Raw genomic sequence first — 26,237 nt, 5'->3', positions numbered from 1 at the left:
AATCTCCCGCGGAAGAACTGAACTTCTCTTTCAGTTAATAGTTTGCTTGGAGGTATTTCCTCTGGATTCGAATCAACTTCTGCACTAAATAGTGACACCGAGGCTATGAACACATTGGTTCCATGTTCTCGACATCTTTAAATCTGCTTTCCAATTCCACAATCAAGGAATCCAAATAATGTTTTGTACTTTTTAATCATTTCACTAGAAAAAGTTTCACCTTTAAGCAAAGGAAAATGATAAAACCTGTTTTTACGTGCTTGCATGAACAAATGGGATATCTTTGTTTTTCAAGATTTAACATACACATAGGCCTACATTTCACGTGGAAACAACCCATTGAAATACTGTCAACGGCAAACATGAAGTCTGTCTTCCACTCTTCATTGAAATCTTAGTAACAAAGTCACAAACAAACAAAGTCAATGCTCTTCAAGGAACAATAACAATCACTTTCTTGAGATCCCACATTCTTCTCAATACAAAGCTAAGACAGCGAATATTACTGTGGTACCGAACATCAGAATTATATTAACAAACCATTGTTTTTCTCAGTCAAAGCACGGGCCTCATCAGTTGTTCAACTCTTGTTCCATGCCAACCCAACACTTCCAACACAGTTTTTTTTTTATTTTTATATAGCATTGATATATACAATATACTAGCCTGAGTTTGCGTCATGGAGTGTTTCAATATATTGCCTATTAGAACAATCTTCGTTGTTTTTTTTTTAAATAAACGTTTTATAATAACATACATCCACTGTTTCATTAGCTTCTTCATAATCAGAATCTTAAGTTTAAATAGTTTTATATCGATATTTAGAATTATTTATTTTTAATATTAATGCATATATATATAGTCTCTGGCTACACCTAATATTTGTCGGTGCCGCACAAAATGCTCCAGCGGGCCGCATGTGGCACAAGGCGTAATTTGCCCACCCCTCAGATTTCTATCTACAGAATAATATTATGTCGATTGTAGACACATTTTCTGTTGTAGTCGTAAACTAGTAATTTATGTCCATTAAAAAAGCACCAAAATAAAAGAAAATAATTCAAATTTTAACTAAATGGTCTTTATTTATTGACAATAAATCTAGTAAAAAAACATTTTGAGCCAATTTGTTTTTGTTTTACTGTTAGATAAAAAAAAATAATGTCGCAAATAATTACCGAAAACCAAATTGACTGTTTAATGTAGCAACAGATAGACTAGAAACGAGAGATCGGAAATTTGAAAACGAATTATGATAGATCTAAATCTATCGAATATAAATGTATTTTTAGTTAAAAAATAACAACTTGACATTTTAAAATTTGATTTGCTATAAAATGAATAACAGCTCAAACTTATTGTGGAATATAAAATAACAAAAAACATCAAGCGGCTAAACTTCGCTTCTATCGAAAATAGGACAGGTTAGTCGAGTGCCAACAAGTTGCACAAATGAAAACAACAAAAGTGACAAGACAAGCTCAGAAAGTGAAGCTTAGTTTGATTCTTTGAAGTAGTGAATAAAAATTTAGATCTAATATAGATATATAAATTTATTCTAATTCTAGACAATCTAGATGATGATAGATCTAGATTTTCTAGATATACTATCATATAGACTATAGACTAAATAATACAGTATTAGTGAGTATACTCACTTAACTCAGTTAACTGTCTTAAGTTAACTCACTATGACAGTGACTATGACTATTCTAGACTATAGTATTCGTCTATGACTATAGTATAGTCACAGTGACACTGACTGATTAGTGACTTAACTTAATTTAAACTATAGTCACTATTGTGACTATAGTCTACTATAGTGATTAAAATTAGGACTATAAGTATAAGTATAACTATTATAGAAACTAGAGTCATAGAGATCTATACACTACGTGACTAATACAGAATATACTTTTAAATAATACTATCAAGTATCATATAGTGAATATCATATACCTATAATACTAGTAACTACTATTAGATCTACTACTAAACTAGTAGTTACTAGGACTAGATCTATATAATTAAATAGTCAATATAGAATATAGATTATTATAGATCTAGAATCTATTATTTTAAGTCTATTAGTCTGAGTATTAGATTAGATCTATTAAATCTATATAGATCTAGATTCTAGATGAGTCTAGATTCTAGATCTATATTTATTCTAGACTCTATATCATATTATCATTATAATTACACTTATACTATACTTATACATACAATGATACAGTCTATCTAGTCCAGATCCAAAGTCTATAGTATAAAAATAGTAGATCTATAGATCTAGAATTATTCTTATAATTAAAATAGTATAAAAGTATAGATTCTAGATATAGAATAGTAATAGATCTAGTTTGGATACCTGGTACCTGTATTTTTTGAGTGTAGGCCTATAATACTGTATTGAGACAATTGAATCCGAGAGTTAGAGGGAATTCATTCAACTTAGGTCTAACCTAGAAGGTCTCATGGGTATAACCAGAATTTTTTCTTTGGGGATGGTGTGGGGAGGATCTAGTTTTCTCCTGCTCCCCACACACACTTACTAAATCTATCTATATATAATTAATCTTCATTTCATTCAGTCATTCATTGTTTCTTACATTTTTTACACCTTAGAATAGGTCATATCTGGAGTTAATGGAACAACAATAGACACCCCTCCCTTGCCAGCTAAGAGGTTTGTGCAATTCGGGGCAGAGCCCTGGTGCCAAACATTATTTTTCGGTATTTGATACTAAACAAATACATATTCTGAGGTGTCTACTGTGCATTACTCTGCTACTCTTATATTAAGACATTGTAGGTGTAATATCAAATCTGCTATTCACTGCACTTTATTAATGGAGCTCAGTGACTGTTAGAAATTGGCAACTATGTATTTTATATGACAGTATAAAAAAAATAAGGAGAAAATAGAAAATTTTGTAAAATCTATTGAAGACAATACCAAGAGAAAATCCCTTAACTCATGTGAGAATTCCCATGTAGAAGAATCTGTTTATGCTTGGTTTAAGCTGGAAAGGAACAGATATTTTTAACAGAGAAAGCAAACACATTTTTTTATCTCTGTAATCTGAGGTTTTTGGCATCCGACCCTTCCCCATCCCATAACCTTTGTACTATCAAAGGTTACTTGTTTTGAATGAATATGTAATATGTACAATTTCAGATGACTTCTGACTGCAAAAGCATCTTAATTTTCATATGAACATAATGAGTCTTACATTTTCTCAGTCAAATATGCAAGGTATGTGTTTATTAGAAAGTGCAGGCTCATAAAGCTGCTTATTATTTAGTGTCTATTACAATAATTTGAATTACTTTGAAAGTATATGCTCATAAAGTCAATTTTAATGTCTATTTATATTTAGATATTATTATTTTAATCACTTAGAAAGTACATACTCATATAGCTGCTTATAGTGTCTATTATATTGAATTACTAAAAGAGACCAAAAAAAAAAAATCTGTAATGAAATATATTTTAAAATTATCTTATGCATATGGCCAGCACCCAAGCCTAAAATGTAAATGAGCAATTAACTTTATGCACTTTTCCTTCAGACCCAGATATTACTTTATTAATAACTCAGAATCAAACATTGGCTGCTGAGTTAGCTCAGTGTCAGGTAAGATATCAATGTCTTCTTAGTTTGTTCTAATTGGTAGAAGTTGAACATATTCTGGCTTAGTTTAAAGCCTTTTATTAATATAGTTTTGTCATGTAATTGGAATTATTTTTGTTTGTGGTAAAAAGGTTTTATATGGAAAATGAATATTATTGTTTGACAGGCTGATAAAGAATTTGTTTGGTCCTTATGGAAGAAACTTCAGGCCTCTAATCCAGATCTCACAGATGCTATAGGTTTAGTGACACAAAGGTAAAAATAAAAGTATTTTTATTGTAAATAGTTTTTTAATGTGATTTCATTTTTTGTTTGTCAAATCATATTTTTTTCTATTATGAAAATCTGATAGGTCTTATTATAATTTTTTAATAACAATTACAAAATTTTTTTTTTTTAGTTAAAAAATAACTTATATACTGTTGTTGTTTATTTTAGGGAAAAAGAGAAATCGGAAACCAAAGATCGTAAAGTTTTGGAAATAATACAAGTTAAAGATGATCGCATTGAAGAATTACAGAATATTGTCACAAAACAAGCAGAAGAGATTAGCAGTGTCCTGTCTAAGTAAGTTATTAGTAATTTGTTTTTTACTGTTAACTTTACTGTACATCATAATTCCTTTTATTAATTGACTATTTTAAATTTTTAAAACCTTTGTTAAAACACAGATTAACATTGTATAGTATGAATAACTGAAATACTGTTTATATATGTCATGTTCCTATTAAGGTCTCTGAAATAAGAGTCCAACTTACTGATACTGATGTTACATGACACTACACATTTAACATTGAAAACATATTTTCTTTATATATAATTACTGTTCTATTATTTTATGATTGTCTATTCAAAGTGATTTTTATTTTTTTTTCTAAATAACTTTAAAAAAAAAAATGCTGATAATAGCACTATTTCTTATCTTTAGGTGAAAACATAATTATTTAAAAGTATTATTAGATTATTATTTTTTCAATTTTTTTTTTTTACTTATTAGTACTTAACTCTATCTCTCCGTTATTATTTTCTGCGTTCAAAAGGAATTATTAGTTTATCCCATTTGTCTTTTACTAGCTTGTTATGATTAAACTTCAGTAATGGTTTCCTTTTAGTCAGAAAATGTTATAGTTGGTATAGATAAACGCATGCCCTATTTATATATAGCACAAATTAAAGTTTACAAACTCAAAGATTAAACTAATTTTATGGGCTGTAATCAACGATGGTATCGTCACTCAGGAGAGAAAGAGTTAATTCTGTTCTAAGAACTTTATAATGATTTTTATAGAATATTTAAAATCTAAAGATTTTAAATTAACTAAAGATAGAAAACATTATGAATTTTCAGTTTTATATTTTGTGCTAATGAACATGAATTTTTTCTCAAAATAGGGAATTAAACTTGTTATTGCATTCTTTATTTGTTAACAGAAAAGTAGAACTGACAGAAAAGTTAGCCAGACAACAGCTGGAGAATGAGAATCTTCATGAAAAGCTTAACTTATTGGAACACCAGGTGAGTTCTCACAGGATTTGGTTTTAGATTGTACCTTCTTGCAGTCTCCACAATATCTAACCTATCCCAATTATTAGGCCAGACATTTGTACTTTCCTTATGGTTTTACATTACAATTGACAATGTTTTACTATCCATAAAAGTTTGTAACTTGTTAATATTCAACACAAACATTTTTCTCCTACTGTAGTTTAGGGATATTTTATTTTTACCTGTAACAAGAGAAATAAAAGGCAAATTTATAGATCTAAGTTAAAAGTTTCTAAGGAAATCATAAAGCAATTGAATGTTTTCCTTTAGTGTTAATAAAAAATACTTGTCAATGTTTTACCATGCTCACATCTGCAGTATTTTAAGTTTCAACATCACTGCCTGGTATGGCAACATGAACATTAACATTAAAAATAAACTTCATGAAGTCCTTCATGAAATCCTAAATGCTGCTAGTAAACTCATTGGCAACACACAAACCTCATTCGGATAACCATTCAAGAAAAACATTCATAAAAAAACTAAAAAGATTAAAAAAAAAAACACCTTCTGGGTCAAGATTTTAACATTTTACCATGACAAAGGAAATACAAGACAAATCATTAAATACAATGCCACTATCTGTTAGAAACATTTCAAATGAATAGTTTGATTGAAACTTGTGTGAACATATATTCCATTTTCTATAGTTAGAATGGTTTCTTGTGGTAATGCACTAAAACAAACAAATAAAGAATATTATTATTATTATGGAAATGAATCAATTTTCATTCTCTGGCACTGCCAGGGTCAAGCTTCATTTAAAGGAAACAAAATTTACTTTAGTCCCTTTAACAATGTTTATTAATAGTAATAGTAATAAAGATATTATTATTATTTTGAAATGTCACTCTTAAAACATCATCACAACAGTACAAGATGCTCATTTTGGTCTTCACTTTTGTTTATACTTTCAAGACTTTTTAAGTCGAGTGTCTTGAGTTTGAATCAGGGTGTAGTTTTACTTTTTATTTTATTTTGATTTTACATTATTTTTATCTAACATTTGTTATACCTGACACTACTTAGGCCTCACATTAGTTATACCTAGTGCTTTTTTTGTAACTGTACGCACCGGTACGGCATACTGGCACCTTTTTCAATGTGGGGAAATTTTGTTTTACTTTTCTTGTATTTTAATGTTTATTATTAATTTATTAGTAGTTAAACGTTAGACAATACATCACTGAGTACCGGCACCTATTTATTTACAAAAAAAAAGCACTGGTTATACCTAACACATTTTATACCTGGCATAAGTTATGCCTAACATTGGGTACACCTAACATAGTTATACCTGACATTTGCTATACCTAACATAGTTATACATTTGTTTAGAAAATAAAGAAAGTTTGGGAAAGGTTGGGCTCTGCCAAGCATTTTGTCTTAGACAAGGATCCCCATCAACACTGGGTCTGTGCTATAACAACACAGGTCTATGGTATAACAACACAGGTCTATGGTATAACAATGTGGGTCTATGGTATAACAACACAGGTCTATGTTATAACAACACAGGTCTATGGTATAACAACACAGGTCTATGGTATACCAACATGGGCCTATGGTATAACAATATGGGTCTCTGGTATAACAACACGGGTTTATGGTACAACAACACAAGTCTATGGTTTAACAACACAAGTCTATGGTATAAGAATGTGGGTCTATGGTATAAGAATGTGGGTCTATGGTATAACAAAACAGGTCTATTTTATTACAACACAGGTCTATGGTATAACAACACAGGTCTATGATATAACAACACAGGTCTATGATATAACAACACAAGTCTATGGTATAACAACACAGGTCTATGATATAAGATAATATGTAAAAGTGATGAGTGCTAGTGTGCTCTCTTATCAATGGATTTTTTTTTTTTTTTGGAGTTCCCATTTAATATTTATTCATTCACACTAAGGAATCAACCTTTCCCACACAAAGTGATAAAACATTTTTCTTTTTGATCGTCATAGCCAGTGAGTACTGAACAAAAGAGACTTGCTCAGTTTCCGTAGCCTTTAGGACGATTGTCGTCTCATTGGGAAATGTCAGTCCTATTTGACACGACGCCCCGTCTACGGGTGCCCCTAGGGGAGGGTGGGTGACAAGTACGCTGTCATTTGTTGCAAACTTCTTGAATTTTGGTGGGTTAGGGTTAGGGTTAGGATCAATGGAGAGAGAGGGAGAGTGAGACAATGGTAGAGAACTAGAGAGCCAGTGAAACAGGAAATAGAAAGAGGAGAGAGAGAGTGCAAGAAGAAGAAAGAGGGAAATAAAAAGGCCGAGAGATGGACAAAGAAAGCACATAGGAGATATACAATATAGAAAGTAAAAAGTTGTCAAGACCTAAACGTGACAGATGATAACCAGAACAAAACTAATAGCGACTTTTCCATTTCGGGGGCCACAATAAAGCGAAAGTTTGGTAAACAGCTATAACCACGTCACCACACACACACACACACATTTATCTTGGACCTTAAGTATCTAATAATTAATATGAACAAACTCGTCTATTCACAGCTGATTCTCAGCTGATATCTATAACACTAGAAGATTTACCACATTCATTATAACTTGGTAACATTTCTTTCTACAATCCGGACAAAATCAAAAGCAAGTTCCGTTGATAAGTTTATGGTCCTACTTGCGACTGACAGAGACTGACTAAACGTTGTAAATATAGAAATAAATTAAGGTTTATAATTTCAGATTTGTATAACCGAATTTCATATTAACAAAAAAACAAACAAACTTTTTTTGGGACTGAACCATTTCCTAGTGCCAAAAACAACAACAACAACATACAATTACCAGTAGGCTACTTCAAGAATAAAGTACCGAAATAAAAAACAACTGAGGTTTGAAAAAGGGGGAGTGGTAGTGATTTGGTGGACAGCCGACATTTTCTTTTCTGTAGTAAAAGTACTTGGGAATAAAAAAAAAAAAGACCAACTTCATAGATAGCAAAGCCCAGACTATTAAAAGCCCTGAAGCGAAAAAAAAAGTTGTGGTTCAAGAGACAAGCAGGGGGACTGGAGTGAAAGTAGATCAATAGTGTTAGACCTACAGAGTCTTACTATATGGGACTTAAGGACAACGCCGCGGGCCATCCCTCTCTGTTCTGAGGAGAAATGGGGTGCGTGCCTGGGGTGGGGGATGTCAAAGGGAGGTACCAGTCTCAGCTAGTTGAAAGACTTGGGCGATGTGTCCTAGTGTTGAGGAGCCAAGACACGGGAGGTCATAAGTTTCGACGTTTGTCACTTGATTAGATCTCACCAAGTCTCCCCCGAACCCGTCCCACCCACTCACCTACCAGCATGTTAATCGATGGTAACAGTCACTTGCACCAAGGACTGTACACTTGTGAGTCAAATCACTTCTGTCTTATAAGTTCCTATTTGTTCGATCCATGAGTTGAGAGTCGCTAGAAGATAACAGTCAAGAATGCTACAGTAAAAACATTCTGGTAGTCCGTTGTTCTAAACCAAAGTGTGAAATGTTGAACTACTATCATACCATTATTTCCATTTCACTGACATTATATTTAAAATGTAAAACTTTAACTGCTGCGTTGACTCTGAAGATGAATGTTTTCTCTGGACTTCCTGTCACATCTCATGCCCAGCGTTGTTTCTGTCAGACCAAAGTGTTGAATACCTACTGAGCTTAGTAACCATTTCTTGAACAACAACGAACGATCAATGTCACTGTCCTATATATATATATATTTAATGTATTTTGTTCTCGTGAAACAAACACCACGTAATCCTAACATTCCATGTCGAGACGAGAATTGTTCTACGCTAAAGGCTTGGCGGTTCTTCTTACTGTTTCTAACGTGAGCTCAAACATGACGCAGTAGTTTCAATGAATACTTTCAATTATATACTGTTGCTTCCTCATCTCTACATCTCAATAACTCATTGTAAGTTTCAATAGAGAGACACATTTTATTATTCCAGTGTTTCTCAGACTTTTAAGGGCGGCGCCAACCTAAACGAGAAGAATTTCATTGCCCCCCTCCCCCTTATCTAGCTGTGGACATTCGGGAATGCTGTTGGCTCTCACAGTCGGGTTCCAAATGGCTATTATAATGTAATAATAAAGAAAAGAAACTTAAAAACAAAATTATAACTAAATTTTCCAGTTATGTTTAGCATAAACATTAACAATATGTTTAGAATCCAAATTTACGCATTAGATATTCATTAAAGCTAGTCCAATTAGCCCCCCCCCCTTTTTTTTTTTCAGAAATATTGTTTCGTAGATAATTTCCTAGTGTTTTGTGTGCTGGAAAAGATTCTTTCTGGAAAGTATCAGATAGACATAGGGTTCCCCCTTTATCTTGCAAGGTGTTCTGTGAGAGCTCTGTAAACTCCCCATGATGTCAGGGGCGGAGCCAAGCCTTTCCCTGCCTTCTGAGCTTTAGAACTCATTTTATTTTTCTTTGAGCGCAAGTGAAAAAAGTTTTAAATAATAAAGGATGGGACAGGCCGAATGTTTTCTTGCAACACATCGCACTATTCATTCTGGTAGAAACACGAAAATATAAGAAACAAAAATTCTTTACAAAACAAAACAAAAAAAAAGCGTACATTAGGCGTACTTGTATCAATTAGTTTGGATCAATCATGTTTATAATAGATCTAGGCTAACATTAAAAAAGCATTTATACTAATAACAAAAAATTGGGAACGACTCGCATCCAACTCATGGCTCAAGCCTTCTCAGGCTTCTCAAGCCATTAGCCAACACGGTAACCACTCTGCTAGTGGGGAGTTTACGAACATGGAAGATTGTAGAGTTATCTAGTGTTTCTGTAGTCTCGTCGTGTTTTCAGGTATGTGTTCGATGACCTATAAAAGGGGGGGGGGGGGGACTAATTCAGCTTATACCACCACTTCAGTGAATTACAATGTCTTTCCCTTGTTCGAGATACCAAACAACATAATTTATTACCAATAGCTAATAAACTAATTGGGTAATTTTTAAAAATTGATTCTTGTGTTATCAGGTAAAAGAAATAATTATGCAAAATTTCAGCTTGATCTAAGATTGGGTGTACAGATCAAATTGAGTCTAATAAAGGAGTAGGCAGCACTAGCCAATTATTATCATGTATAACTATTGTGTGAGAATATAGTGCATGCTGGGTACGTCTGTAAAGGGTGAGATCGTCGTAAGATCAGTTTCATGGTTAAATCACACTTCTTGCCGAGGACATTGGATTTATTTTGTCAACATAACGATGTACAGCCGTCTGAATTGCCACCCTTCAAACAGAAGAATGTCGAGAAGAATCAAAGTAGTGGAGACGTTGTTGGATGCTTTCTTCCAAAGGTTTTGAGTCCATTTTGTTGCAGACTTCTCTGGCGAAAACGGTCGACATTTGAAAAGGTCCTTTTTAGAAAATGCAATTACGTTTGAAATATTTGAGTATGTGAACTATTGATTTGAAAGTCATTTTACTTGGTTTCATAATCAAACGGATTGATCACTACGTTTTGTTTTTGTCCGGCTCAGCCCCCCCCCCCCTCCCTTTTTAAAAAGAAGTCGCGTCCCCGTTGAAAGGACCTCTCGCCCCCTCCACTCTAGGAGACGCGCCACACAGTTTTAGAAACGCTGTATTATTCTATAGTTTCTCATTGAAATTCTTAGAAGAATATTTTTTAAAATATACACATTATTTAATTATAAGATTTCTTTTTATATTTTGTTCGTATACATCAGGTATAATCTTACATTTAAAATGTTTAGTTCAGCTTAATTTTTTTTTTGCTCGTTATATTTTTGTAGAGGAAATAAAAACGGGAACGAAAGAGCTCTTCTGCTCAAGAAGTTTGTCTTGAGTCTGTAGCTCAAGGTTATCCCTGTCATCTGTGTTCATTCCATCCCGTCCTTTTCCGCTGCATTCACTGCTATTTCCCAAGAGTCGTCAGTGGCGTCACGACCCATTCAGATTGCTTCCAATGGTGCTGCGTAAAGATAGACGATCGCCCACTTTTTTTTCCTGGTCTCCTTTCTCTGCCAAAGACGGCGGTAGAAAAATGGCCAGGGAAGAAAATTTCATTAGCCTTGTCTGTTGAACCTGGGGGATGGCATCAGGAGGTCCCTAAACAGCGGCACTTCACGCAGTTCCTTCTTGTGAATGGGATGTTACAGAAAGGAGAGGGGTTGGGAAGGAGGGGGTTCCACCCGTCTCAGGCATTGGGGACACACATGAAAGCGTAGAGCTAATAACTTATAGATCCGTCGCCGATATTTGTGGGTGAGTGAGGGGTTGCTTTTGTTGAGTTCGGGTAACAACCTATGATTCATAGATGCTTGTAGAAGCGTGGACCGCTGAGTGTGTGTGGAGCTGTGTGGACCGCTGAGTGTGTGTGGAGGTGTGTGAAAGATATGGTTCCTGGAGATAAGGTTTGGGTGCAAGATAGGACAGAGGGTGGGGGGGGGGAGATAGGAGGTTAGGGATGGGCGGAGAGAGGTTGCCATAACAGAGCAGAGCACCGTGGGGCTCGCTGACGTGGACAGTCGCCGGACTATCAAAAGCCCTCGGCGACTTTATGACAAAATGAAATATCGATCTGGTCCTGAATTCATCTTGCAGCGTTCTTTGTATGTCTCGATAGCCCTGTAAGCCGCCCCCCCCCAACCATATTATTGGGCAATAGTCGTTATAACGATCAGGATGGCTCAAGTCTATGTCTACCTCGATACATAAAACTTGAGATATGTCTGTAGAAATGTGTTGATACATAGAAACGGAATGTGAACGTTTAGACTACAATACAAATTGACAAGTTCTTATTTCGGGTAATGCACTGCACACATAGTGGTAATGAAGTACAATAGCACTCCGTATCATCAATCATCAATTGTTTTGTTGATTTGGCTAAGGTCCAAAAAGATGAAACTAATGTTAACCTCCTTCAAAGTCTTTTCTCGAAGGTCTTATTGGAAATGCTATTTGAAAGAATTGTCGACGTTATTATACGTATAGTGCACAGTTCGTTTGAAGTGAACATTATATTTTAAGTTCCCGTTGCTTCAACGTCTCCCCTTGCCTGTAGAGACAATTCGAAGATTCACGTGTGTACATTACTTCGGGCCACATGTCGAAGCAGAATCTGCTCTGGCTGTTTCAACATATTCTCGATTGGCCGACGAGTTCTTCTTCGGCTTAACGGTAGAGCAGTTTCTTTTCTTTTCACCAAGGCCTCGACTTTCCGAAATGTAGCGAACTCCTACCTCGTCATTTCATACATGTGTGCATCCAGTGTCTCTTTAACAGACGTAAGCTGAGCTTTACATAGGTGTGCTGTTTTTATGGAACGCGTCCATTTGGTCTGCTGTTGATAAAGGCAGAACCCTCAGATCATACCTTTGACCTTACACAGACTGTAGACTTCTCCATATGAGGAGACAACTCCTGGAGACAGCTATCGAACTGAACACGGGCTTGCATAATGACCATCGACGTCATCTTTCATTGAAAGACAAATTTTCTATTGGGACTCGTCTGCTGGCAAGGTGAAAGACTTGAATGAGATCACTAAAAGCCTTCTCTATACGCTTTATTTTTCATGGCTGCTCTAATGTATACATCCTTATCTAGTCGTAGTAGCCTATTTTTACAGCACTAATGAATTACTTATTTTATATCGGCTAATAAGAAGGTTTTTGCAAAATACGTTATATGTTAACATGTCTATGTAGAAATGAACAAATCTGCTGTAGGTCAAGTCTATCTGACTAATTGTTTCTATCGCCGTGTTCTCTGCTGTAGGTCAACTCAAGTCTATCTGACTAATTGTTTCTATCGCCGTGTTCTCTGCTGTAGGTCAACTCTCAAGTCTATCTGACTAATTGTTTCTGTCGCCGTGTTCTCTGCTGTAGGTCAACTCTCAAGTCTATCTGACTAATTGTTTCTGTCGCCGTGTTCTCTGCTGTAGGTCAACTCTCAAGTCTATCTGACTAATTGTTTCTATCGCCGTGTTCTCTGCTGTAAGTCAACTCTCAAGTCTATCTGACTATTTGTTTCTATCGCCGTGTTCTCTGCTGTAGGTCAACTCTCAAGTCTATCTGACTAATTGTTTCTATCGCCGTGTTCTCTGCTGTAGGTCAACTCTCAAGTCTATCTGACTATGTGTTTCTTTCGTCGTGTTCTCTGCTGTAGGTCAACTCTCAAGTCTATCTGACTAATTGTTTCTATCGCCGTGTTCTCTGCTGTAAGTCAACTCTCAAGTCTATCTGACTAATTGTTTCTTTCGCCGTGTTCTCTGCTGTAGGTCAACTCTCAAGTCTATCTGACTATTTGTTTCTATCGCCGTGTTCTCTGCTGTAGGTCAACTCTCAAGTCTATCTGACTATGTGTTTCTATCGCCGTGTTCTCTGCTGTAGGTCAACTCTCAAGTCTATCTGACTATTTGTTTCTATCGCCGTGTTCTCTGCTGTAAGTCAACTCTCAAGTCTATCTGACTATTTGTTTCTATCGCCGTGTTCTCTGCTGTAAGTCAACTCTCAAGTCTATCTGACTATTTGTTTCTATCGCCGTGTTCTCTGCTGTAGGTCAACTCTCAAGTCTATCTGACTATGTGTTTCTATCGCCGTGTTCTCTGCTGTAGGTCAACTCTCAAGTCTATCTGACTAATTGTTTCTATCGCCGTGTTCTCTGCTGTAAGTCAACTCTCAAGTCTATCTGACTATTTGTTTCTATCGCCGTGTTCTCTGCTGTAGGTCAACTCTCAAGTCTATCTGACTATTTGTTTCTATCGCCGTGTTCTCTGCTGTAGGTCAACTCTCAAGTCTATCTGACTATTTGTTTCTATCGCCGTGTTCTCTGCTGTTCAATCTCCGTCCATCACTTCAGGCCTGTTAATTTCCTAACTAATACGATTTGCTTCTCGGGACACTGAAAAAGAAAAAGGGGGGGGGGGAACGTATCGACCACGCTTGTCCCTTCTGTCTTGACCTCCAGTCCTCTCTTTCGGGTCGGCTGTGTCACGTGGACAGTCGTACAAATGAAAAAGAGAGGAGGGGGGAGGGGGAAGATAACAGGGGTGGAAAGGGGGGGGGTCAAAAAATATGATTACATTGTCAAAACACTTGTCAGTTGAAACCAAGTGACTCACGAGTGGGACAGAGTGTCCTCCAGTCAGGACGGCCACGCGGTCTGGCTTCCACGATGTTTATGCGAGGGGATAGGTGGGGCGGAGGAGGGAGAACACTAAATGGCCTGGCCAGAAAATTGGGTGTGGTGGAACAAGGTTTAAGGGGGGTGTAGCGTGGAGAGAGTTGAATGAGTTTATCGCCTCGTTAACTTTCTTGTGCTGATCGTCAACTCTGCCTTGTTGGCCATTAGCTGCTTCTAGCCAGTATTTAACAGAGACGTCTGTTGGCACGGCGCTTCGCAAACACTTTCCCTCCTATGGTCGAGTTGGTAGGGCGTACATCACCAACAGATGTAAATGTGGTCACATCCTCTTGGGGAAGGCACATATTTCTGATGTAACTCACAAACATAACATTGTTGCTAAGGTATAATATATATATAAATAAATATATTGTTACGAATCTCACTATCCAGGCTCTTTGCAAACTGCACCATACACCACCAACCTAAAGAACTTGACAACTCAGGGCTCCAAAGTAACGTAACACTTTAATAGTTGAATAAATAACAGCCAATACTGTACAATTGGCAACACGTACACTGTACAAATATCTCTCCGATAACACCGTTCCGCCGTATCAACTCTTGCACTGGGTTCAACAGTTTAGGACTGACTTCACACACTAGGCTCGTTGTGTCGGACTCGATCACAGACCAAGATCAAGACGCCAGCCGTCTCAACTGTACTTGACAGTACTCCGCACTGAACCGTCGTAATGCTCTGTACAGAACCACACCGCTGAACTGTGCTGTAGTCGACCGGACTGTAGTGAACCGGGCTCTGAACCCCTGCCGTGAACCCGCTTTCTGAACTGTCTTGACTGCGTCGCCTCCGCTCTTATATAGGGTCCCTACTGGCCTTCTCGAACCGGACAGAACGCCGCTCGACGTTTCTAGGTGGTCAGATGACTACAACTCTCGTGACGCTCCTGAGCTCTTGTTCACGACGGCGATCTTTCCCGAACTGTCCTGTTGACACTCGACTCGGCTGACCGTCGTAGCTCGTCACGGCTGACCGCTCGTCTAGCGCTGGCCTGGGGCGATTTGCGTCGGCTGACTACACACACACCACTACCCCTCTCTGTGCCACCACCAAGTTTATAACAATATATAATGTGTTATTGTGTTGGGGGTGGGGAGAGAGAAGGTTTCTGTACTGGCTTTTCGAAAGCAATTTTAAAAACGTTGTTCGACTTGAATTCGAACTTGAGGGTTGATGAAAGGTCGACACGTTAGCCACTGAGCTAGACAACATTTGCATTTGGTATAAGCTTTGTAAAACATTGATTTAAACTCAAGGGTTCGAGTCCATGTTTTTTGACGTCTTCTAGAATAAAATGGAACAAAGTTTAAGTCTATTAGCGACATAAAAGCCGTAATGCAATTTTTAAAAATATAAACATACTTCGGAAATTTAGGCTGTCGACTCAACAGAGAACACAGCAAACATGATTTATAGTATTTTGTCTTTGATTTGGCCCTCAATATATACCGTACATATTTTAAGATAACATACGTAAACACCAGCGAAACCCGTTGATTTGTTCCCTGACTTTATATTGCTAATTATGACCGGAGCACTCCCTTCTTTTCTTTTTTTCAATTGTAATAAACGGGACACATTTTGATGATCAACGTGGCGTACCTTTTTTTTAGCCGTTGTATTAGTGTATCTGTTACAATGAAATTTTATGACCCGCTCTCTATTTCCTTTTCTATCTGTCTTTCTTTCCCCCCCCCTCTCTCTCTCCGCTCTCTGGAACCCCCTTTTTGTTTTCGTTTAACCTGCGCATCGTAATTTCTCCGACATAGGCTTTTGACTTTATTAGGAAAGACCCGCTCCATAATGCGTCCCCGGCACTCAAATTGGTTGTCTACATCTTCTCAATTCAATCTCTATTATATTTCGACCATGACCTCCACCCCTCTTTTTGGTTAGTTTTTTTTTTTATATTTTTTATGTGCAACTTTTAATCTTAATTCAAGCGATGTACGGTATTAGACACCGAATACATTTCTTCATACCATCAGTTTCAGACCTAAAGAAAATAAATGCATTTTCCTAAGGCCCCAATTGTGAAAAAAAGAAAAAGACACTAGATTGATCTAACATATCAATGCTGTTAGGATTGTTTTGTTTATTTAGACCGCGTCTAAAAGGAAGTGGAAAGCCACGTTCCAGTTCCCCTTTCTACATTTATTTTGGTATTTTTTCTCTAAATAAAAAGAAATATCAATTTAGTTTTATTAACTGTAATCGTTTTTTGAATCACAATAGATCTAGATTGATCTTTTTAATGCTATTAGGATTTAGTTGTTTTTTTTTGACAGTGTCACAAAGTTTCAATACTTTCTTTCTCTTTCTCGAAAAAAAAAAAGACTCTAGATCTAACATATTAACTGCTGTTAGGATTGGTTTTGTTTTTGTATTCAGACCACGTCTAAGAGGAAGTGGAAATGACGTAAGGCTTATTAAAAATAAGTAGACTAGAGGGAAAAAATTGCTTTAAAAATACGGAATTCGTGACATGTTTCTATTAATACTTTCTAATTAGATTGCGGCTTTTTGAGGAAATACCGAAATTAAAATACAAAGGTTTAATAGAAAGCTTGCGTTTTTTTTCGCAAATAGCGGTCCTCAGGTTGCGAATCTGTCAAAAACCGTTCTTAGTGAGCGTCTAGGGAGTAAAATGAACCTGTGCAGGAAATTTTATGCTGATCTGTACGACGGTTTAAGAGATCTCTTGATCAATGAATAAGTGGTATTTTACATCTATCTATCTATCTATCTATCTATCTATCTATCTATCTATCTATCTATCTATCTATCTATCTATCTATCTATCTATCTATCTATCTATCTATCTATCTATCTATCTATATATATATATATATATATATATATATATATATATATATATATATATATATATATATATATATATATATAGTAGATAGTTGGTCAGCGGTTTTCTGTTGGAAGCACAAGCGGAACGTATTGGGACTTATAGGTATTAGCTTGACGACATCGTCATTGACTATTGTTTAGAATTGATTTGTCCACTTTGCTCCCTTCTCATCAGTTGCCCTCTACAAAAACACTCACCCCCGCTCTCTCCCATGTTTGTAAGTCAGTTAAGGACAGGATATGAACATGTAACCAGAGATGTGTCCACTGTGGGCCGGTGCTTGCGGGATGGCTTTATCGTGTTGTCTTCTGGACCCGTTTCTCTGGTGGATAGAAAAGTCTAGGGGTGACTGAGTTGAACCGGGACTGAGCTAATTGAGTCTGGTGGGAGGACAGGGGGGGGGGGGGGCTCGGTGTTTGTGGGTGACGACCAGAGCAGTCTGACTGGTGGGTTCTAAGAGGAACTGGTGCTTGCGACAGGGGCCTGGGATTTAGTGTGTTCGGGAGTGGGGTCTTTGTCAAGAAAGTCTCGTGACTAGTGTGATTAGTGAATAGGTGTGACCTGTTGCGGGGGGAGGGGTAAGTGAGGACATATGACCTCTTTAATTACACAAGACTTTATTCGTGACCCCATTAGACCTTGTTGATCATTTACCAAATGTATTTATCTGTGACCCCATGATACATTATGGTGATATTATGATGCCTTGTTAAAAATTTTACTAAATGGCTTTATTTGTGACCTCAGGTACTATGTTAACCGATGACCACTGAACACTATTTGCGATGTAATTGTTGATCAAATACATTTTTTAAAGCGACTGCATCACACATTGTTAATGGTTCGTCAAGGGACTTAATTTGACATATGCAGTCTCAGATGGCGAAAAGAATGCTTACTTAGACCCTCGGCTATATACATACTGTTCAGTTATCTCCTTTGTGACATCAGGTCCCATATCATCATCTATCTATCTATCTATATATATATATAATTCTATTCATGGCTCAACAGTTTGGACAAGAAGTAAAGGAAAGATCACTCTTTTATTTCTGCAAGTTACGCTACGAAAAAAAAGAGGGGGCGGGGAGAACGAGTAGTATTTACCCGTCACAAAATAGGGCCGGATGTAACCGTTGTGACCAAGAAGTAGTGGAAAGATCACTCTTTTTTTATTTCTATCCCACGTAAAAAAGATGGGGGGGGGGGGGCGAGGAATCTACTCTGTATTCACCCGCCACTAACAAGCAGGGCCGGACTCAACCGATGTGGGGCCCTATGTGAAACGGATTTCGCGGGGCCCAGTTTGGGTTGGGATACTGATAATAAGTGAAATTTAAGAGTTTGTATTAGAAAATAAATTCGTCTTTGCATTTTATTCATTCTTTACTACGTACAGAACTACTTTACGAATATATCATAAAAATTCTGTTTCCTACATAGATCACGCTCTGTAGCAAGAATTACCAAATGGTTAAATCTATATTCGAGGATTGTTGACCTCAAGTAATTCTTCATTAGTTTGAGGCGCGAGAAGCTTCTTTCACCAGATTACCCAATTACGGGTATTGCATAATGCCGTTTTTTTTTATCGCGTGTAGGATTTGCGTTTTCCATATTGAATGACACCCCAAAATGAAAATTTTTGTCTATATATTTCATGAGATTTGTATGAGTTTTCTAAAGTTTTTAATAATTTCCGGAGATTTCCATGACTTTTTCATATATTTTGCAATTTCAGGAGATTTCCAGGAACTACTGGTAAACCAGGCGGCCGAAATCTGTTATAAGTTATAAAATGGTTTAATTTAATAATTTACACCTAGAATTAGCGCGGGTCCTATGAAAGTGGGGGGCCCACTGCTGTCGCATAGGTTGCAGTGGCATAAGGCCGGCCCTGCAAAATAGCGGCGTATACTACGCCGCCGGTCGACAAGTATCACTTTAAACCAGTGGTTCCCAAACTTTTTTGTGTTGTAGACCCCTTGCCATGTTTTCTGGTTTTCGGTAGACCCCCTGCTTAATTTGCACCTTTTTTCAAATTCATCAACATTTATGTTAAACTAATTTCTATCTGTAGTGAGTTGAAAAGTGAAAAATTAATTTAAAGCTACATACTAAGTTATAGAGATTTTTTTTTGAAACCAATTAATAATTAAAATAAAAATAGATATCTATTGGAATCACCAAACACACTGGAAATGTCTTTTTGCAGATTTATCATCCGTTGGTACGGATGTTATGTTTCAAATAGGAATTTGTTGTTCTATGAAGTAGCGCTTCAAACATTCAATATTAATTAATTAACAAATTTGCCTTAGGTTTAAGTATCATTAAAATTTTCTCAAAGAGCAGTTTTTCGTGTATTTCTTAATCATGTGTGGCTCAAATACTGAGTCTGCGAAGATGTTGTCACTACCAGGAGAAGGGGAGAAGCCAGTAAGCAGGAAGGGCTAATTAGCCTTGGTTGACTACCTAGCAGAATTCAAAAACTCTCCTGCCTTGCACTTAAACATGGGAAAGGTTTTGTGGGTCAACCCTGAGTAAAAATAAGGAGCCAGCGACCCTAATGCAGTTAGCAGCGCACATCACTACACCCTGTCAGAGCCTGCGACACTGCTGATCCCAAACTGTAGAGATGTCGTTTGTAAATAATTACATAATAAGCTTTTAATTTTATAACTCATGCCACCTATGTGTCTTTGAACTGTAGAGATGCTTAAAGCAATTCTTTTACTAATATCAGATGTAGCTTTATGTAAAACAGTTTTTACAACTACAACGGCTGGTAAAATAAATGTTTTACCATTAGTGTTTTACGTATTTGGTCATAAAAAGTAAAGTTCCCCTTTCAGACCGAGTGATGATGTTAAGATTATCTGTTTCTTTGGCCAACGGTTAACGAGCAGGGTGTCACGTGGCCAGCACAACGACCAACCGCCTTTACTCTTCCTAACTTAAGTTAGGTACCCATTAGAGTTGGATGGACCGGCACCTTCGACACGGAGGTCACGGGTGGGGAGCCCTAAAAAACATGACATTCAAAATTCACCGAGATTCGAACCCAGGACCCCAGGTTAGGATGCCAAGCGTTTAACTACTACCACCCTATTTTGATATAAGTAAACAGATATTGTAAGACGCCCACATACCATCATCTTCTCTATATGAAGTCGAAGACATATTTTGTGGGTCTATTCTGAACTTTATCTTTGAATGTTTGAAAGTTTTTCAAATCTTTTTATCATACCGACATTCTCAGATTATCCTCCAGTGTAATTAGTTTCATATCGGCATAAAAAAGGGCAATTGGCATGTTTGATAAGGAAGGAATGAACAATTTTAACTAATCAGAGCGCTATACAGTTGACATTTCATTTAGCTCAGCATTCCTTACATGTAGACAAAAGGAACGGGATTGAAATAAGTCTTGAAAATAAATACAAGTTTTCATTTGGATAGCAGGATAAATATTTAAAGGATTAACTAAGTGTGAAGAATTATATTAATGTGATGTACACATTATATATTAGTGTGAAGAATTACATTAATGTGATGTGAAAATTAAAGTCATGACCTGCTTAAATGAAATCTATTATCGTAGACCCCCGTGGACATCTCATAGACCCCCAATTTGTTTATTCACTTTCATAGACCCCTTGGAAGTCTTCGTAGACCCCTGGGGGTCTATATAGACCACTTTGGGAATCACTGCTTTAAACCTTACTGGTTGCGAGCTACATTTGGTCACGCCGGGCATTGCCAATAGAGGGATTGTATTACTCAGTTTTCCTCCCTTTCTAGCAGTGGCTAGAGTACACTAGAGTACAATTTTCCTTCCTGATAGCCATGAGTCCATTTTAAAATATTATAACCTTCAGATTCTGTGACTAGGACCTCAATCCGCAACGCGCCATTTCCTATGAGCAAAGTAGCGTCAGGATTTGTACTTGTAAAGACAGCTACACACACACATACACACTCAGGCACCGAACCCTCGCCCGCCAACAGTTATAGGAAAGTATACTCCTCCTCCTCTCTTGAGTTTCTCTCCATAGTACTGGAGAGGAATTATTTTCAGTAGTACGAACCACAAGGACTGGACGAGAAAGATTTCAATGAAGCTGGGATCAGATGTTGTCCAGCTACTGTCTACTCTATGTATACCTATGGGAGTGGGTCTGTATTTGTAACTTTCTGATGACTGCACAGAGAAAGTCACATTTGATTGACGACGAAGCTTACATTTTCTCTATTCAATTAGTTTCCTTTAGTAAGTTCCACCGTCTTGTATTCCTGCAGCTCCCCCCCCCCCCCACTTTTTTGTTGTTTGAGAGAAAAAGAAAGTTAAAAGATGATAGATAGTTGAGTATGAAGAGCGATTTGGGGGAAGGGGGGGGGGTGGCTGGCACTGGACTGGTGAAAATGTAAACTGAAAACTCATGGGAAATAACTCATTTTGCTGCGCTAATGACATTCTCAAACTTGTCGTTTGACCTAACTGTCGAGCGGATGCACAGGCAATGCATAGAAATGGGGAGTCGATATGACAAGCAGGGTTCCGTCCCTTGACGACTTTTCATCTTAACACGATTGGGACATCTTTTTAATTATTTTTTTTCCTCGAACTAAATGAAATATTTTTTTAAAAATTTAACTTGAAAATGTTGGAAATTATATTTGATACACAAATTCATATTTTTTTCTTTTGTTTATCCACGACTCTAAAAAAAAAATCTTTGTATTATTTTTTAAAAATATGTTAGTCTTTCTAGTGAGGAAGGTTCTAGAGAGAGACTCAAGTCTGTTGCATTCATGGAGCTGCTGGCAAGTGGAGCTCCAGGGAAATGACCAGTTTATTCTTGACCTAATAGCGTGCATCCTGGCTCCGGGATAAGACAAGATGTGCAAGCAATGAATACAAATGTGACACAATGACAGAAGTGGATGTCGTCTCCTCGATTGGGGTGGGGGTAGGTGTCACGCTTGTGGTTGGAATAAAGAGAGAAGGAGGGTGGGTGGGGAGGGTAGATTGTATTTTGATGTTTTATGTATTTGCTTTAATGGGGGGGGGGTACAATGGAAGGTTTGCGATGGCGCACTTGAAGTCATTGACATCTCTTGGAGGACCCGTTCGTTACCATTCAGAGCCCCCGTCCAAATAGCATTGAAAATTTTGGGCATCCTCAATGTCAGGGTTGTATTTAACGCCTTGGCGGGTCTGCCCGGGCTCACTGACAGTCTTGTAAGAAATTAGTAAACAATAGCAATAGGTTTAGTCCGTAACTACAAACGTTAAATGACAAGTCAACGCATGAATAAAAGTGCAACTGTTATAGTGACTATTTAGTTGTCGTAAATGATGAGAAACATTCCAATCATTGTTGAGCAGCACGTCCTACTAGAACATACACAGCACCAAGCTTGCCTAACATACCAACTAGAGCAAACACAGCACCAAGCTTGTCTAACATACCATCTAGAGCATACACAGCACCAAGCTTGTCTAACATACCAACTAGAGCAAACACAGCACCAAGCTTGCCTAACATACCAACTAGAGCAAACACAGCACCAAGCTTGTCTAACATACCATCTAGAGCAAACACAGCACCAAGCTTGCCTAACATACCAACTAGAGCATACACAGCACCAAGCTTGCCTAACATACCAACTAGAGCATACACAGCACCAAGCTTGCCTAACATACCAACTAGAGCAAACACAGCACCAAGCTTGTCTAACATACCATCTAGAGCAAACACAGCACCAAGCTTGCCTAACATACCAACTAGAGCATACACAGCACCAAGCTTGCCTAACATACCAACTAGAGCAAACACAGCACCAAGCTTGTCTAACATACCATCTAGAGCAAACACAGCACCAAGCTTGTCTAACATACCAACTAGAGCATACACAGCACCAAGCTTGTCTAACATACCAACTAGAGCATACACAGCACCAAGCTTGTCTAACAAACCAACTAGAGCATACACAGCACCAAGCTTGCCTAACATACCAACTAGAGAAAACACAGCACCAAGCTTGTCTAACATACCAACTAGAGCATACACAGCACCAAGCTTGCCTAACATACCAACTAGAGAAAACACAGCACCAAGCTTGTCTAACATACCAACTAGAGCATACACAGCACCAAGCTTGTCTAACATACCAACTAGAGCATACACAGCACCAAGCTTGCCTTACATACCAACTAGAGCAAACACAGCACCAAGCTTGCCTAACATACCAACTAGAGCATACACAGCACCAAGCTTGCTAACATACCAACTAGAGCATACACAGCACCAAGCTTGCTAACATACCAACTAGAGCATACACAGCACCAAGCTTGCCTAACATACCAACTAGAGCATACACAGCACCAAGCTTGCTAACATACCAACTAGAGCATACACAGCACCAAGCTTGCTAACATACCAACTAGAGCATACACAGCACCAAGCTTGCTAACATACCAACTAGAGCATACACAGCACCAAGCTTGCTAACATACCAACTAGAGCATACACAGCACCAAGCTTGCTAACATACCAACTAGAGCATACACAGCACCAAGCTTGTCTAACATACCAACTAGAGCAAACACAGCACCAAGCTTGTCTAACATACCAACTAGAGCATACACAGCACCAAGCTTGTCTAACATACCATCTAGAGCATACACAGCACCAAGCTTGCCTAACATACCAACTAGAGCAAACACAGCACCAAGCTTGTCTAACATACCAACTAGAGCAAACACAGCACCAAGCTTGTCTAACATACCAACTAAAGCATACACAGCACCAAGCTTGTCTAACATACCAACTAGAGCATACACAGCACCAAGCTTGTCTAACATACCAACTAGAGCAAACACAGCACCAAGCTTGTCTAACATACCAACTAGAGCATACACAGCACCAAGCTTGTCTAACATACCATCTAGAGCATACACAGCACCAAGCTTGCCTAACATACCAACTAGAGCATACACAGCACCAAGCTTGTCTAACATACCAACTAGAGCATACACAGCACCAAGCTTGCCTAACATACCAACTAGAGCATACACAGCACCAAGCTTGCCTAACATACCAACTAGAGCATACACAGCACCAAGCTTGCCTAACATACCAACTAGAGCATACACAGCACCAAGCTTGCCTAACATACCAACTAGAGCATACACAGCACCAAGCTTGCCTAACATACCAACTAGAGCATACACAGCACCAAGCTTGCTAACATACCAACTAGAGCATACACAGCACCAAGCTTGCCTAACATACCAACTAGAGCATACACAACACCAAGCTTGCCTAACATACCAACTAGAGCATACACAGCACCAAGCTTGTCTAACATACCAACTAGAGCATACACAGCACCAAGCTTGTCTAACATACCAACTAGAGCAAACACAGCACCAAGCTTGTCTAACATACCAACTAGAGCATACACAGCACCAAGCTTGTCTAACATACCATCTAGAGCATACACAGCACCAAGCTTGCCTAACATACCAACTAGAGCATACACAACACCAAGCTTGTCTAACATACCAACTAAAGCATACACAGCACCAAGCTTGCTAACATACCAACTAGAGCATACACAGCACCAAGCTTGCTAACATACCAACTAGAGCATACACAGCACCAAGCTTGTCTAACATACCATCGCATCACTTCGCTCGGATTCTAACGTCATGAATAACATGGCCCTGCCGCAAAGGGAAATGTGACAATAGTGCGCAGAGGGAAATGTGACAATAGTGCCCAGAGGGAAATGTGACAGTAGTGCGCAAAAGGAAATGTGGCAATAGTGCGCAGAGGGAAATGTGACAGTAGTGCGCAAAGGGAAATGTGACAGCAGTGCGCAAAGGGAAATGTGACAGTAGTGCGCAGAGGGAAATGTGACAGTAGTGCGCAAAGGGAAATGTGAAAATAGTGCGCAAAGGGAAATGTGACAGTAGTGCGCAAAGGGAAATGTGACAGTAGTGCGCAGAGGGAAACGTAACAGTAGTTCGCTAAAGGGAAACGTGACAGTAGTGCACAAAGGGAAACGTGACAGTAGTGCGCAAATGGAAACGTGACAGTAATGCGCAAATGGAAACGTGACAGTAATGCGTAAAGAGAAATGTGCCAATAGTGCTCAAAGGGAAAAGCAGAAAGAACAATGACTTTCTCCATGCCCATCACACTCTACCTACACTTTGTGTTTGAAAGTGAAAGCGTTAGATAGAAAGACTGAGAGTTGTCCAACTGATTGACTACATTGAAACAAACAAAAAATTTACTTTACTTCATTGGTCTGTCCGTTTGGTTAAAAACAATGTGCTTAATATTTACTTAGCAGTAGGATTCGAAACGAGGCTAAGAAAGCGTCTGGTGCATGAATCAACGCTCAGGATCACTAGGCCAGGCTTCTATTATGGTGAGCTATTTGTAAAAAAAAAATATTTCACCAAACTATTGCTTTCATAGTTGATATTGTTCTAATTCCACTGAGACTAAACAGTGTAGCACATGTTTCTACGAGTGCACTACAAATACAAAGTGTATACATTGTCCAAAACAAATACAAATTGTGGAGTTACAAGTTGACCATTTGGAATAGCAATCTTTCTGCTATAATTCCAAAATGTCTTTTATACCTCAAAATTCTAACCCAAATTGTTAACTAAAAGTTGTACTTTCAAGTCTTTTAATTTTTTCTTTCTCTTTCATGCTTTAAACCATGAAATTGTCTCTTGGTGACGTTTTTTTTTTTAAAAGTATAATTTAATTTATGTTATGTATGTGTATCTACAATTAGGTATGAGTTTGTATGTCAGTCCAAATAGTGTAGATGTCTTAGTTCAACTTTATCATCCAATGGAATACAAGAAAACAATTTGAATTCGGCAGGAATTCGATGAAACACAAAACAAACTCCCCACTTGTTACATACAA

General features: G+C 37.7%; 1 protein-coding gene across 3 annotated transcripts in view; it reads left to right on the top strand.

Annotated features, from left to right (window-relative positions):
• Nucleotides 1–1,197: 1,197 nt before the first annotated feature.
• The window catches only part of LOC106068685 (centlein-like), a 50,081-nt gene continuing 25,041 nt past the window's right edge, over nucleotides 1,198–26,237 (top strand). Inside the window, exons 1-6 of one of the 3 annotated variants that reach the window (XM_056035183.1) lie at nucleotides 1,198–1,424; nucleotides 3,179–3,256; nucleotides 3,574–3,638; nucleotides 3,802–3,890; nucleotides 4,074–4,202; nucleotides 5,067–5,151. In XM_056035183.1, coding sequence (XP_055891158.1) covers nucleotides 3,214–3,256; nucleotides 3,574–3,638; nucleotides 3,802–3,890; nucleotides 4,074–4,202; nucleotides 5,067–5,151 — 411 coding nt within the window. In that variant the 5' untranslated portion in view covers nucleotides 1,198–1,424; nucleotides 3,179–3,213. Of the gene's footprint in view, nucleotides 1,514–3,178; nucleotides 3,257–3,573; nucleotides 3,639–3,801; nucleotides 3,891–4,073; nucleotides 4,203–5,066; nucleotides 5,152–26,237 lie in introns of all 3 variants that reach the window. The other 2 variants (XM_056035192.1, XM_056035200.1) reach the window with 2 other exon arrangements.

Source organism: Biomphalaria glabrata, chromosome 1 (assembly GCF_947242115.1).
Source record: "Biomphalaria glabrata chromosome 1, xgBioGlab47.1, whole genome shotgun sequence".
NCBI classification, from domain to species: domain Eukaryota; kingdom Metazoa; phylum Mollusca; class Gastropoda; family Planorbidae; genus Biomphalaria; species Biomphalaria glabrata.
This window is presented reverse-complemented; position numbering and strand designations above follow the sequence as displayed.